The following is a 16,504-nucleotide window of genomic DNA, read 5'->3' as shown; positions in this document are numbered from 1 at the left end:
CTCTTGGCACTTTTCTACTGGTAACGTTATTTAGCGTTTTCAAAATTGTGGATAATGTTTTAAAATCCAGCAAAATTGTTATTGCGTTACTGGAGGATGGCTGCAGCCAATGCTTTGTGACTCAGAGGCTAAAATGTGAGGCATTCATCGAGACAGTTTTGATAACCTAGGCGCGATATCAAGACCCCGGTTCTTTGAAAAGGCCTGTGAGTTTATTAATAATATGTTATGTTTGAATCAGCTATAATTTTTTATGGCAATAAGGTAAGAGACGAGCTGGACGTTTAGCTGATGGTATGTGATGCGCCCTGTCAATTACAATGCAGTGCCGCTCAGGATTCTTGAAAACCACAAACACTCTGAGCAGCACTATAATTGCGCTCGTCACCTTGAGACATAAGATATTAAGTCTTATTTGCCGAAACGGCCTGAGAATCTATAAATTTTTTTTTTTTTTTTTTTTTTATGGAGGACAAACGAGCGTACGGGTCACCTGGTGTTAAGTGATCACCGCCGCCCACACTCTCCTGCAACACCAGAGGAATCACAAGAGCGTTGCCGGCCTTTAAGGAAGGTGTACGCGCTTTTCTTGAAGGTACCCATGTCGTATCGTCCCGGAAACACCGCACAAGGAAGCTCATTCCACAGCTTCGTGGTACGAGGAAGAAAGCTCCTTGAAAACCGCACTGTGGAGGACCGCCACACATCCAGATGGTGGGGATGATATCGTAACTTGTGGCGTGTCGTGCGAAGGTGAAATTCGGCGGCAGGAATCAGGTTGAACAGCTCTTCGGAACACTCCCCGTGATAAATGCGGTAGAAGACACACAATGAAGCGACGTCTCTACGCAACGCCAAGTGATCCAGCCGTTCACAGAGTACTGGGTCCCCGACAATTCGAGCTGCTCTGCGTTGCACGCGGTCAAATGGATCGAGCTGATACTGGGGTGCGCCAGACCAGAGATGACAGCAATACTCCATGTGAGGCCGGACCTGCGCTTTGTAGAGCGCTAGAATGTGGGCCGGCTTGAAGTATTGCCGTGCTCTATTTATGCCGCCCAGTTTCTTTGAAGCCAGTTTGGCTTTGCCCTCCAGATGGCCACGGAATTGGCAATTGCTGGAGATTTCGAGACCCAGTATTCCGATACTAGGCGAGGCTTTAAGGGAAGTGTTCTCGAAGAGCGGTGATACGGCAAATGGGGTTTTTTTAGTGGTAAACGCGCAAACTTGAGTCTTCTGGGGGTTAAATTGGACAAGGTTCAACTTACCCCATTCCGCGACCTTCTCGAGAGAGGACTCGATAGAAGACACAAGTTTCACCCGGCACTGGTCGACGTTTTCCCGAGAGAGACCTGCATGGCCCGTGTATACGGCATCACCAGTGCTGTCGTCTGCATAGCAATGCATGTTGGCGGTGTCCAACATATCATTGATATGCAGAAGAAACAGCGTGGGAGATAGCACACAGCCTTGGGGCACTCCAGCGTTCACGGGCTTGGGATTCGAGCAATAACCGTCGATAACGACCTGTATGCTGCGCCCAGTGAGGAAGCTGGAGGTCCACTTGCATAAGCTCTCGGGAAGCCCAAATGATGGAAGTTTTGCGAGGAGCGCCTTGTGCCATACACGATCAAAGGCCTTCGCTATATCCAGACCAACTGCCAGGCCTTCCCCCTTGCTTTCAATAGTCGCCGCCCATCTGTGTGTTAGGTATACCAGAAGATCGCCAGTCGACCGACCATGGCGAAAGCCGTACTGCCGGTCGTTGATCAACTGGTGACCCTCAAGGTATACCAAGAGCTGGCGGTTAATTATGCTCTCCATAATTTTGGAGAGTAGGGAGGTAATAGCAATAGGCCTGTAGTTTGCCGGATCCGAACTGTCTCCTTTTTTTGGGATCGGATGGACAAGGGCTGACTTCCATGAATCAGGGACTACGCCTTTTGAATAAGAGTGCCGGAATAAACGCGTTAGCACCGGTGTCAACTCAGGGGCACACGTTCTAAGCACGATTGGAGAAATGCCATCCGGCCCGCTCGACTTCCTGACGTCCAACGAAAACAGAGCTCGCCTAACAGTTTTCTGTCGGAACTGTACTTCAGGCATGGAGCTCTGACACCGCGGGATAGTCGGCGGTGTTTTTCCGTTGTCGTCAAGAGTCGAGTTGGAGGCAAAAAGAGTGCACAGGAGATCGGCTTTCTCTTTTGCCGTATGGGCCAGGGTGTCATTCCTCATGTGCAACGGCGGCATGGACGGCTGGTTGAAGTTACCAAGAGCAGCTTTCGACAACGACCAGAACTTGCGTGTTCCGGTCGGGTAACTGGAAAGCTGCTCGCCAATTTTGACGACGTGCTTCGATTTCGCACGGGCGATTTGCCGCTTAAAAAATCTGGAGGCACGGTTATATTTCCTCTTCAGAACTTTGCAGTTCGGATCCTTTGAGCCCAGCGCCGCAACCCAAGTTCGATACGCCTGTTTTTTGCAGTCAGATGCTGCTTTAACTGACGCATCGAACCAGGGCTGTGATCTGCCACCGATGCCCTGCCCCAAGGGTAGGATGCAAAAAAGGAACGCATCCTATCCCACTCTGCTGACTTGTAGTGCCAAACGCGGCGGGTCGCTGGTGGTCTGCGACGTTGGCGTCGGATAGGCACTACACTCCTGACCAGGCAATGGTCGGACGTTCCGAGAGGGGCGTCGACAGAGACCTGGTAACCATCGGGATGTGTAGTCAGCAGAAGATCTAATAAGGACGGCATGTGGCTATCCACATCCGGGAGCCGCGTCGGCGACTCAACCAATTGGGACAGACCATACGCCAATGCAAAATTATGCACAGATCGCCCTGCGTAGTCTGTGGTACGTGATCCAAGCCATTCGGCATTGTGCCCGTTGAAATCACCCAAGACTACGATTTCAGCGGAGGGGATCTGAGCAAGCACGTCATCAAATGCCGCTTGAACGCAGCCCATGAGGTGATCCGTTTCTGCGTTACCACTATGGGACCTGTAGACACACGCATAGATGCGGACGCGGTCCTCTAAATCTACGCGGAGCCAGAGAGTAGACAGGCCCCTACCCTCAAAATTGCCGAGACGGCGACAGCAGATATCCTCCCTAACGTACACACATACCCCGGCATGAGGCATGAAATTATGCTCAATTTTGTACCCGGGGTACGTTAAATATGACGTATCGCTAGGTCGAGATATCTGCGTCTCCGTAAGGAAACACAAGGCCGGCTGCGCCGTCTCAAGGTGGTGGTGGACGGCGTTTAAGTTGGAGTGAATTCCCCGGATGTTACAAAAGTCCACATTAAGCGTGGAGCGGGGTGCCGTGGTGTTGCTGCCCTGTTTGTCCTGTGACATACGCGGTACTGTGCCCTCCCCAGAATACGAGGGGCAGCCCGAGCGCGAATGCTCGGGGAGGGATTCTCCGGCTCTACAAGAGCCGGTACCCTCCTGGGGTAATTTATTTTTTAGGACCGCTCTCATATTTTGTTGGGGGGGGGGGGGGGGGGAAGGACGGGGGAGAATGGCCTCCGGTCCTCGACACTCAATTTATGTTCGAAGCTGATAAGGTTATTATTAAAGTGAGAAATTTCTTAAATTTTATAGGTATGAGCAATGATAGTGGAACTGTATTCCCCTACCGGAATCCCGCAAAGAAAGACGCTGATATAGTCCGCCTTGCAAGGGCAGCAGGAGCAATACCGATCGCTGTTACTAACACTCCACAACATTGTATGAACTGGGAGACATATAATAACGTCACTGGGCTTACCATGAATCCCTATGATCAGAAACGTACAACTGGTGGGTCTTCTGGTGGCGAGGTGAGCAAATGTCACAATTTTGACAAATATTCCTTGGCTTGTTTTAATTTGGTGTTTCAAAACTTATGAACAATCGTAAAAAAATGCCTTCACCTTATCTGCCAGTCTTTAACTGCTTAATATCTCGGTGCGTCTTTTTTTTTATGGAAAAGGAGGACAAAAAAGCGTACGGGTCACATTCTCTTGCAAACGGGTTGCTGGCCGTTAAGAAAGATGTGCGTTTTTTTTAAAGGTACCCATGTCTTATCGTCCGGGAAACACCGCACAAGGAATCTCATTCCACAGTCTTGTAGTACGTGGAAGAAAGCTCCTTGAAAATCGCCCTGTGGAGGACCGCCACACATCCAGATGGTGAGGATGATATCCTAATTTGTGGCGTGTCGTACGTGGAATTCGGCGGCAGGAATCAGGAGAAACAGCTCTTCGGAACACTCCCCGTGATAAATGCGGTAGAAGACGCATAATGAAGCGACATCTCTACGAAACGCCAAGTAATCCAGACATTCACAGAGCACTGGGTCGCCGACAATTCGTGCTGCTAAAAAATCTATCGGGCTATCTGTTCGCTGATGGTTTTTTGTGTATGGTGTTGCAGGGGATTCTCTCCTGCGCTAGTAACCGCATACAATCAAGTAACTTTTTAGTCCTTCTATCGCCTTACTTAAAAAAATCAAAAGAATTAATACCTTGTAATGTTAAAGGACTACCTTTATCCTATAAATCTTTTATTTACAGTCTGCTTTAATATCTTCAGCGGCATCGTTGATGGGCGTGGGTTCGGACATTGCTGGATCTCTTCGACTTCCACCCATGTTCAATGGTATTTTTGGGCACAAACCTACACCAAAGCTTCTATCCATTGAAGGTACTTGAATACCAAACGATACTTAATCGCATAAAATCCTATTGTTATAAAAAAAAAGCATTCCTTTGTCTTGTGGCTGAAGTTAGGACTACGAAAATAAGACAATAGGGTTCTTTTAGCCAACTACTACCTTATCGAAGCAAGTATTTTGGGAAGTGCAACGTTAAAGGTCTTAAGAACAGGGTTGAAGGTTGTTTGAACAATGTTAATTTTAAAGCAAAACCTTTGATAAAATTTCAGTTTAAAATAAAGAAGTACATGTTTCAAATTTAACAACACTTGGCTTAGAACTAAGGTGAATACAAATCAAAAGGTATCCTAAAGAGTAATCTGTTTGTAAAATTTTTAGTAATATATTGCAGTCATCTCTTGTTTTATATCTTTTTTACCGACAAATTATGTACTTCGCGGAAATATACCTTTTTTATGAAAATAAGGGATGAGACGAGCAGGACGTTTAGCTGATGGTAGTTGATCCGCCCTATCCATTCAGTGCCGCTCAGGATTCTTGAAAAACCCACAACTTCTGAGCGGCACTATAATTTCACTCGTCACCTTGAGACATAAGATGTTAATTCTCATTTGCCCAGTGAATTCACTACCTACTGCGCCCTTCATTCCGTAACACAATAATGTTTACACATTACTGCTTCACGGCAGAAATAGGCGCCGTTGTAGTACCCATAATTTAGCCGGCTTCCTGTGCAAAGGAGCCTCCTACTGGTGCTGGAAAATAGGCAATATTTAAAAGTCATTTTAAAGTTTTCCATCTCAGATGGGTATACTTTGTACTAATTTTGTAAAACTTTCTTGTCAAAAATTACTTGAATAAAAAATTATTGGTAATAGTTATGTTTATAATTAATTTGTAGGTCATGTACCAGATTGCTTAGATCCAACGTTTGAAGAATACTTTGCACTTGGCCCTATAACCCGGTACTCAGAAGACATACCATTACTTCTGAAAGTGCTCAAGCAACCTGGTGGACCAGACGTGCCGTTTGACAAGCCGGTAATATATTTGTAATAGATATGTGCTGATTGATAGACCGACGATCTAGTCAAGATCGCCGCAATAGGTTGGATGAGGGCAGCGCAGGACAGATCGTCATGGCAATCTTGGGGGGAGACCTTCGTCCAGCAGTGGACGTCTTCCGATTGAAATGATGCTGATGTGCTGAACACACTCCTGTTGTTGAATTACTTATTGTTTTTCTAGGATACTTCTCAATTTTCCCACTATACTTCAATATCAGTGTTCAAAATAAAGACTACAACAATAAATACATAATAGCTTTAAGGGTAAATATATGCACTTCTATAATAAAGTACCAGCCACTGTCCAGGCATTATCTATAAATAAATTTTAATGTTTTATAAAAAAATGGCTCTGTCGTAAATCCTATTACTCCACTGCTGAATATCTAAATGATCGGACAGCCTGGGACTAGATTGTGATTATTTTATAGCGATAGAAATGACTGTACAATATTGTATATTTTTATTGAAAAGAGCGCACAAAAAAATGCTGGGAGAGTTAGTTGCGCCGCTTCTTTTATCTCAGAGCGCCATTTATTTCCGAAGCGGTAATAGTATCTAGTAGTTATCAGAAATGACATCAAAAAGAATTCTAAAGAAATCAATGATGAGAAAACTTTTATGCCTTTTAAAGTGTTCCTTCTCCTCCCTTTTATTGTCTTTCATCAGTATTCTTAAAAAAAACTCTCACATGTATAAATAAATTCAGAGTTTGTTATTGGATTTGCCAAGGGTTATGGGTGTTTTGAAGTGATGCAATAGATTATTATTTGAGCGTTCATACTTATTTATTATTCGGAAATCCAACAATACCACACTAATACATAAATAACATACAAAAAATCAGAAGATCTTTATAGATATCTTTTTTTTATTTATGAAAATAAGGGACGAGACGAGCCGGACGATCAGCTGATGGTTATTGGTACGCCGTGTCCATTACAATGCAGTGCCGCTCAGGATTCTTGAAATACCCAACAATTCTGAGCGGCACTAAAACTGCTCTCGTCACCTTGAGACATAAGATGTTAAGTCTTATTTGCCCAGTATTTTCACTAGCTACGGCGCCCTTCAGACCGACATACTGTAATGCATACACATTACTGCTTCACGGCAGGAATAGGCACCGTTGTGGTATCTACCCATAATCAAGCCGGCATCCTGTGCAAAGGAGCTCCCACTGGAATCTAAGTGTACAGATAACTTACAGGGTTATTGCATTTCTATAGTAAACTCATAAAATATTAAGTAAACATCAACCATTGGACTGGATTCAAACTATTTGCGTTTGCATTATATTCCTAATTAGCTGACTCGACAGACGTCGTTCTGTATATCTATATCTATATAAAAATGAATTGCTGTTCGTTAGTCTCGCTAAAACTTAAGAACGGCTGGACCGATTTGGCTAATTTTGGTCTTGAATTATTCGTGGAAGTCCAGAGAAGGTTTAAAAGGTGAATAAATAGGAAAATGCTGCTAAAATAAATAAAAACAACAAATTTGTTCTTCCTTTGGTGTGTCCATACATCATTTCTATGAGAGAATTTATTGACGCACGGTTTGACAGTTCTGCTGTGAAGCAATTTCATTACGACAGCAGGTTGCATATTTTACGAAGTAATTTTTGATGTTATGATATATTATTGACAAATTCATATAAAAACATTATTTTATTTATTATATACAGAACAACGTCTGTCGGGTCAGCTAGCAGTAAGTAGTAAAATTAGCCAAATCAGTCCAGCCGTTCTTAAGTTTTAGCGAGACTAACGAACAGCAATTCATGTTTATATATATAGATAGATAGATTACTGTTACGATAAGACTCAGCTGTAACCTTTTTCATCAGCCATTGTATTATTTGCAGGTCGATATAAGCAGGTTAAAATTCTTTTGGATGGACGGGGATGGAAGTAACGTAACAAACAAAATTGGCAGTGACGTGAGAAAAGCAATGGACAAAGCGAGAACTTATATAGCATCTACTTATAACATTGATGTACCAAAGGTAGCTAAATCATTTTTATCGTCATGTTTCTTAAAACAGCTTAAAGTCAACACGACTTTTCATCCTTGTGTATTATTTGGGTAGACTTTCCATAGATTGATTACAAACCAATTTAGTTCCATTTCTCGTAGCTATCCCGAGAAATTTTGCTACGACCGACAGATGTAAGATACACCTCGTGATTGACATTGTAAGCGGTCGCTTACGTATTTAATAGCCGGTGCCACCATTTAGCGCGTGAGTCTTCCCTCACACGGATCGTTGTCAAAGCCAAAGTCAAAGTCAAGTCAAGTCAAGTCAAAGTCAAGTCAAAGTCAAAGTCAAGTCAAGTCAAAGTGAAAAAATCATTATTCAATGTAAAACTTTATAAGTAATTTAGTGCAAATCAGGATGAAGTACAAAATTTAGAACATTAATTCCAACTATCTTTATCATTCAAATAATCTTTCACATTATAATAGGCATTAGATGTTAATTTATTTTTACGATACATTTATTAAATTAATTTTTTTAATAGGTAATATTTTAATATCATTTGGGAGTTTATTATAAAATACTAGCTGACCCAGCAAAGGTTGTATTGCCGATATTAAAATCGCGATACAAAAGTAACTGTTGTTCGTAGAAGGGTGAAAATTTGAAGTTGTATGTATTTTTAATGCTGACTCATAATCAAACAAATTAAAAAAAAAAATTCAAAAAAATTAAATAAAATACTTCGTGTGGACCACCCTTAACATTTAGGGATATGAAGAATAGATGTTGTCCGATTCTCAGACCTACCCAATATGCACTCAAAATTTCATGAGATATATATATATATGATACAATGTGCAAAAGAAACAGTAACAACAGAGGTAACAAACATAAAAAAATACCAATAAATTGAGAACGTCCTTTTTCGAAGTCGGTTAAAAAGATTAAAGACCTTTATGTGATTACTCTTGGAATAAGAATTATATCTTGCGAGCTAGCTCCACTTGTAATAAACTAAGCAGTAAAATAATTAATTTGGATATTTTTAATAGAACTGTCAAAGCAATGAAACAATGTATCATGAAAACATTTTTTGAATCCTAACCTGTAAATATCAAGTGTGCTTATTATTGGATTATAATTTTACATGTTTACTCTTCATAATTTTGTTTCTTATTACTTCTATTGTCTATTAGTGAATATCTGTAATTAGCTCTAAGTTTTTATTGTATTTTTATTTTGTGTAAATAGCTGTTGATATTCCTTGAAATAAATTAATATATAAATAAATAAGAAAGTTGTCGAAGATGGGCAAGCCCTGCCCCTTAAAATGCTGAGCTGCTCAGGATTCTTGAAAAACCCAAAAGTGTTCGCTCGTCACTTTGAGCTATGTCTTGTTAACCAAAAACAAAAACAACAACAAAATAAAAAATAAATTAAAATTTCGTTAAGCGCCAGGCTGCTGCACCATTACATAAAGGTACTCCGTTAATTATGTTTGTGGGAGGAAAGTATAAGAATAAAATTATCTTAATAAATAAAATGTCTTAGCTTTAACCAGAACGGCTGTTTTTTTCTTTTTGAAACTAAAATTTCTTTAGGCGCGTAATGAAAAAATTATGAGAGTGAAATATTAAGATGCGCGCGCATCACTGTAACACAAAAGTAACAGGATAAAGTTGGTTCCTAAAATTTTCTGACGTTTGCGACATTCGTTATTTTTTTTTTTGGTTTCTTCGTCCATTATTAGGATCAAGCCGTATTCGTTATTTAATAATTAATTGTCAAAGCCATCGTTGCAAGATTTTTACAATATTGTTTTTTCTACAAATGTAGAATACCACAAGGTATAAATAATTTTAAGGATTTTTGCTTTGTTAGGCCAAAGAAGTAAAACTTCTTGCGTGCATACATAAGTACACACACATTTTTTTTAAAGATGAGAAAGTACATTATTTTCTTAAATTTGTTTCAGTTAAATATCAAGAACGTAGAGCACATGTGGGAGATAAGTGTAAGAGTGCTGTTCAAAATTCGACATGTCCGCAACATATACACAGACCCCAATAAGCGAGATCAGTTGATATCAGTTTGGCCGGAAGTCCTGAAGAAAGCAATTGGAATGTCTAATCATAATTTGACAGCCGTCCTTTATGCACCAGTACAAAAATTCTTGGACGCGCTGCCAGATAGCTACTATCAAAATTTACTACAAGTTTTTGAGCAAGTTAAAACTGATTTTTCAGTAAGTTCAATGTTTTCAAATATTGAAGGATTTACTCAGACACGTTTTATCTTAAAATAGGTACTTTCTATTATGGAAAGGAGGAAAAACTAACGCTCGTGTTAAGTGATCACCGCCGCCCACAGTCAATTGTAACACCAGAGGAATCACTGGAGCGTTGCTGGCATTTAAGGAAGATGTACGCGCTTTTAGTTGAAGGTATCCATGTTGTATCGTCACGGAAACACCGCACAAGGAAGCTCATTCCACAGCTTTGTAGTATATTTTTATATTTTTTTCTTATAAGATTTAGTAAATCTTACCGTAACACACATTAAGATAGTACTGATTTATTTTCTAAATTCTGTATGAACTATTTTCTAATGATAGTTTGGCCATAAGTTCTGTTACAAAAGTAATTAAATATTCACAAAATATGTCGTAACACCAAGTCCCAAATTTGAATCTGATAACTTTTCTACTTTAGATTTCAGGTTTCATAGTATTTTCGTAGGCTCCAAATAAGAACCAAGCTGTGTTTACACATAATTATATTCCTTCTGAATAATATTATTCCTTCTTTCCTTTTCAGGAAGCATTATCTAACGATGCAGTACTACTGTTCCCAACTTTTCCGGACACTGCACATCTTCACTACAGAATTTTTTATAAGTTCCTTAACTGTGGATACTTAACTATATTTAACGCCCTAGGATTGCCAGTTACTAATTGTCCACTTGGATTGACAGAGAGTGGTATGCCTGTTGGAATTCAGGTGGTCGCTAATAAGTGTAACGACCACCTTACCATTGCGGTTGCGAGAGAATTTGAAAAAGCTTTTGGAGGCTGGGTACCACCCAACAAAGAACCCTTCAATGGTGTTCGTACTGCATGATAACTTTCTATAAACTCATGCGACCATAAACTAGATATTAATAAAGGTTTATTGTATAATCGGTGGGCCTCGTTTATATAATCACCTACCCAGAGATATTAAAGAAACGGAGGAGATCTCGATATTTAAAAATGTTTTGATAGATAAGACACACTATACAATCTGTGATTACCTTACGGAAAATTTTTAACTGTTATACATTTTGTTTTTGACATTAACTTATTTACTTTTTTGACATATATTAATTACTAGCTGACCCGACAGACGTTGTTCTGTATATAATAAATAAAATAATGTTTTTATATGTATTTGTCAATAATATATCATAACATCAAAAATTACTTCGTAAAATATGCACCCTGCTGTCGTAATGAAATTGTTTCACAGCAGAACTGTCAAACCGTGCCTCAATAAATTCTCTCATAGAAATTAAGTATGGACACATCAAAGGAAAGACAAATTTGTTGTTTTTATTTAATTTAGTTAGCAGCGTTTTCCTATTTATTCACCTTTAAAACCTTCTCTGGACTTCCACAAATAATTCAAGACCTAAATTTGCCAAATCGGTCCAGCCGTTCTCGAGTTTTAGCGAGACTAACGAACAGCAATTCATTTTTATATATATAGATAGATAATATAATAGATAATAATGAATTTTAGACATTTTAGATGATAGGATTATGAAAATTTTGTACCAATAATTTATTAAAATGTTTTTTTTTTAATATTGCATGCTGTAATTGAGCAGAGTTTGGCTGCTCATGTATTTTCGTATATTATGTTCAACACCTGTACATTACCCAAATTTGGAAATAAAGAAAATTGAATTGAATTGAAAAAGTAATATAAATAATCATTGCACGAATTTGGCGATAATCGTTTGTGAGGTTTTGTAGTATGTATCTAGTTCCATATATTTATGCATGTAGGAAAGGCAACCAAAATACAGCCAAGGAAAACCAATCTTAATAATCTTTCATATAGGCACCTACTTACATTATCCAAAGGCATCCTCGTACCTATTGCTTCTGAAAAAAAAAACAGGTAAACATAGGACAGTAATTGTCTTACGAACGTACTTGGTATAGTGACGTGCCAAAATTTGACGAGTCAACATCTCCTGAGGATGCCTCGTGTGTAGGTGAAACATGTGTCGAATTAGCGGAATTTACACTCAAGAAGGCTTACAACATTTGAATAATACTATATATTTAAATCCTCTTGAAATTTGTAAAGTAATAAACGATCAAAAAATAATTTTAAGTTCAATTCAAACATATTTTACGTTTTTAAGATCCATTATGTTCCTGTGAGTAGAGAATGAAGGACAAAATAAAAATACTAAAGATATAAACTAATAATATGATAACGCAAACAATATCTATATTTTAATAATTGAAAACTGTAGGCGAGCCGAGCACTTTATGAATGAGGCTCAGCCGTCACGCTCGAATCGGAAACGCTGGTTCGATTAAAGTCAGCTCGGGCAGACTAAGGGAGACTCGCTCGGTGGGTATAATTGTATTTATTATTTACGTCGCCTTGATGCAGTTTTCACTTTTGTCGTATGTTCCGAAACACACAGTGCTTCTTCTTGTAAATATTAATTTTACGTTTGTATATTTTGTAAGTTTGTGTGTATTTAAATTTTTACAGATTTTATAAAATAAAAACATAAAAACACAAGTCTTAATCATTTTCATTTATGTTCCTTTTTGAAGCATGATGTTGGAGATGGTCTTGAAAATTTATGTAAAAATTGCTTTCAATACGTGTATAATGTTATGGTTCGGAGTCATAATTATTTTATAGGGACAATGTTATCCATCCTTCTACTAGATGTCATCAGGGTGATCCACTCGGACCGGCATATAGGTGCACCCTAACTTCACTATCTCTAAATTAAATGTGGTACATAGATGACGGCACTTTAGGGGGGTTAACAAAAACAGTTCTCAAAACTTTTTAACTTTTTTTAATGAAATTGGTTTAAAGCTCAATTTTTCAAAGTGTGAAATTACACCAATTTTGTAAGAGCCGGTCTTAGTATAAATAAATAAAATTATTAACAATATTCAGACCGCTTGCTACGCATACATTCCCAAATACAATATCAAAAAGTTCGGATTTGTTTTTGCACAAATCTTATGTGAAAACACTGTTACAATTACAAGCGTCAATCCTTTAAAAGTGTTTTATTTTATTTCGGTTTTGTCTTTTTTCCCCCAAGCTAATCTATGTTCTCCAATGCTTCCCTCTTTGGAATCATGATATACTCTTGTCAAGTTTGGGCGATTCTATATGAACCTTACTATTAAAAATCTTGAATTATACACTATCAAATATTTCTTAATGCCAGGCCTCACTGCGCGGCGAAATTGGCATCCGAAAAATCTGTAGTAGTTTATCTTTGCCAGCATTTTTTTTTTGATTGCCTGCTGGCGGGCTTCACACACCTTAGAGGCCATCCATTTTTATGTCCCACTGCTGGGCACGGGTCCCATAGTAGCTGTTGGTATCCCGAATAACTCCTCTGAGCACTCCCCGTGATATATGTGGTAGAAGATGCAGATCTCTACGCAACGCCAATAGCTTGATTCATGCCAATCGGAGATGACTTCATCATCGATGATTCGATAGGAGCGATGTCGAATCGAAAGAAATACGACAAAGGGATACCTACTTTTCAGCGGTGAACGCTTGTGTTTTCTTAGGGTTGAATTGGAATAAATTTTGTAGGTGCCGTTCTGATACTTTGCAAAGCATAGTCTTGTCGACGCTATCTTCGCAGATGCTGGCACGGCCGGTGTAGGAAGTATAGCCTGTGCTCTCGCCATGAATACTGCTGATTTGCAGCATATCATTGATATGCTGAAGAAACAGTGTATGGGATAGCAATCAGCCTTGCGGGAAACCAGCGTTTATGGATTTTAAGTTCGAGCATGTACCGTTGAAGCTATTGAACTATTTGCACAAACTCTCGGGAAATCCATGGGATGACAGTTTCTGACTCAACCGCTTGCCCAGCATGGGTGAGATGTGCAAAAAAAATTGCCAGTTGGGTGATCCTGACGTAGGTAACCCAAGAGCTGACTGTTTACAATCGACTCCATTACTTTTGAAAAAATTGAGGTAATGGCAATGGGGCGGTACAATTTGTTATTTTTAAAGTGATATCCCTCACTTTTGGGATTAATTATACAAATTAAGTTTGTAACCAAAATTTATGAACGATGCGGGACTCGAATCTTCATGAGCTCAACACCTGCATCTATCGTTGAACTTCCCCTTGTAAATCCAAATTGTTTTACAGGACGAAACTTGTAAGAGTTTCAAACAAAAAAAGAATCATCAAAATAAATTCAAACAGTTAAAAGTTCTGAGGTAACAAACTTAAAAAAACCGTCGAATTGAAAACCTCCCCCCTTTTTGAAGTCGGTTAAAAATGGCCCTACAAACTACCTGATACGGGGGAAAAAATCAAATAAGGCAGGCAGCCCTATTATACATACCTGACAACTACATACTTAACACTTCCAAATATTTTTTATTAGTAGTCCAAGTTTTTTAAATAGCAATTTTCCTTTCACAAATTAATGAGCGGAAAGCGCAATTTTTCTACTACTTCTCTTAATATTTTTTGGCATGAATAACAACTAAATATTAATCAAAAGACAATACAGAAAAATACATGCAAAACTCACATAAAGTTAAATTTCAAAATATGTCAGAGTCAAAATGACTGTGAATAGAGTACAGACTATATAAGCCACGCCTCACACGTTATAATAAAAAGTTATTTATCTACCACTTTCAATTATTCAAGTCGTTCGTAGCTTTCTTAGCCCTCCTCAATGTAACAAAGTTGACAGGTGACAATTTTTGTCAATCAATCATAATAATGTTTATTCATATTGTCATTGTCAAATGTCAAGTGTCACCTGAGATGCATGAATATTTTAAAAGCACCACCTAATTTTTCTCATTTTATGACACACCTAAATTATACTGCATTTTAACATTATTTATTAAAATATTCTTATTGGATTATAAATATTTTGAATAGATATTTTATAATTTTTATATTCTAAGGCTGTCACGACGCACGCGCAGTAGTTACATTGCCTAAAATCTCCCAGCGCCATATTGAGAGGCGGACGTTGTATGACTTGAGTGTAAAACCGTGGTTAGTGCAATAAATTGAAGTGAAAGACTTGATCGTGCCCTATGGATATATATTTGGGTACGTAAGGTGTTAAGAAATGCAACGATTTCGTGTTGTAGCAGGTGCAGTGAACTATTACAAGTCACATAGTAACCTAGACATAGGCCGTTTCAGTTATCAGTAGATTACTTAGGTATCATTAATTTTATGTTTGTTCATAGTTTTAATTACATTAAACACACGTGCGGAGAATAGCCATAGGTTTCTTGAATCTAGTTACATTAATAAGATTATACGATTGCTTCACAAGGTTCCACGGTCGTATATAAACGGATTTCGAAGTGTTTATGTCGGCAGTTGACAGAAGCGTATATGTATATGAGCGATCATAAGTCACCACACCCAGTGACCGGATTGTCGGTTTTAGTATTTATCGGTTCCTAATTCGGATGGTTGTACACGCGCTGTCGAGCTGGTCTGTTAGTTAATAGTGAACACTCGTGCTTTATAAAAGTTTTGTGAGAAATGGAGTGAAAATTATGATATCGTTTTAGGAGTGGTGTGCCTCGGTTGAAAGGCCTGCCGAAAGGACAGGGCTGCCCGCGCGAGGACGAGTTACGACCCTCCACTCTGAAGAAACATGGAGTGCTGCATGTCAGAAGAAGCCAAAGAACAGAAAAGAATCAATCAAGAAATAGAGAGGCAACTTCGAAAGGACAAACGAGATGCCAGGAGGGAGCTCAAATTGTTGCTGCTCGGTGAGTCTTAAAATATTGTATATAATAATTGCTAAAAATTCGTAAATAGGTACATCTAAGAATTATTTTTTCAATGTAAAAACTTAATAGTGTCTAGGTACTTTATTACATTTTATTTACTGAAATCATAATATTTAGAAAATCAGTCAAACAAATTATTTTCCATATTTATACTTAGTTGTTAATTAACCAAATTATCAATTTGATAAATAATTCATCTAATTTGATGTGCATTTGAAATTATAATAATTGCTGACAGTACAATATTATGTGAATTTGTATGTATGTACAGATTTACCTGCCTGGCCCTACTTGTTGGTATGGCATAATGTAGGCCATGGGTAATCAATGGGGCTACAAAACCACAATAACCTTAATAAGGGCCTTGAAATCAGAATTCTGTGTATTACTGCAATTTGAAAATCTAGCAAATATTTATATTGGGGTGATCTTTAATATGTATCACCATACGAAATAATCAAATAAGAATTCTATAAGAACACATTCATTATTCCATCTTGTATTTTCAAGATCATGTTGTATATTATATACAAACTAACATTTTAAAATAATTCATAAAATTGCAACATAAAGTTAACAATGCTGAATAAAATTTTTTAAGCTGTAGTTTAATAGTATTCTATGAAATTTTTGTGTTTAAAGAATAACAAATACACTATAATTTATAATTGATAAAATTGCAAGGTAATTTTAGAACCTATACATCTATTTATAGA

At 38.4% G+C, this 16,504-nt stretch overlaps 2 protein-coding genes across 10 annotated transcripts in view; both read left to right on the top strand.

Moving 5' to 3' along the window:
- Positions 1–12,530, top strand: part of LOC126967164 (fatty-acid amide hydrolase 2-B-like) — a 40,426-nt gene extending 27,896 nt beyond the window's left edge. For all 4 annotated transcript variants that reach the window (XM_050811627.1, XM_050811626.1, XM_050811628.1 and 1 more), the window contains exons 4-9: positions 3,618–3,835; positions 4,571–4,700; positions 5,573–5,712; positions 7,609–7,749; positions 9,701–9,970; positions 10,542–12,530. In XM_050811627.1, coding sequence (XP_050667584.1) covers positions 3,618–3,835; positions 4,571–4,700; positions 5,573–5,712; positions 7,609–7,749; positions 9,701–9,970; positions 10,542–10,844 — 1,202 coding nt within the window. In that variant the 3' untranslated portion in view covers positions 10,845–12,530. The remainder of the gene's footprint in view (positions 1–3,617; positions 3,836–4,570; positions 4,701–5,572; positions 5,713–7,608; positions 7,750–9,700; positions 9,971–10,541) is intronic.
- Positions 12,531–14,801: 2,271 nt separating this feature from the next.
- LOC126967206 (guanine nucleotide-binding protein G(q) subunit alpha) overlaps positions 14,802–16,504 on the top strand; it is a 42,083-nt gene continuing 40,380 nt past the window's right edge. For 2 of the 6 annotated variants that reach the window (XM_050811697.1, XM_050811696.1), the window contains exons 1-2: positions 14,807–15,087; positions 15,564–15,767. In XM_050811697.1, coding sequence (XP_050667654.1) covers positions 15,650–15,767 — 118 coding nt within the window. In that variant the 5' untranslated portion in view covers positions 14,807–15,087; positions 15,564–15,649. Of the gene's footprint in view, positions 15,088–15,563; positions 15,768–16,504 lie in introns of all 6 variants that reach the window. The other 4 variants (XM_050811698.1, XM_050811694.1, XM_050811693.1 and 1 more) reach the window with 4 other exon arrangements.

This window comes from Leptidea sinapis, chromosome 12, assembly GCF_905404315.1.
Source record: "Leptidea sinapis chromosome 12, ilLepSina1.1, whole genome shotgun sequence".
Lineage (NCBI taxonomy): Eukaryota > Metazoa > Arthropoda > Insecta > Lepidoptera > Pieridae > Leptidea > Leptidea sinapis.
The sequence above is the reverse complement of the archived record's forward strand: the minus strand, read 5'-3'. Positions and strand labels throughout refer to the sequence as shown.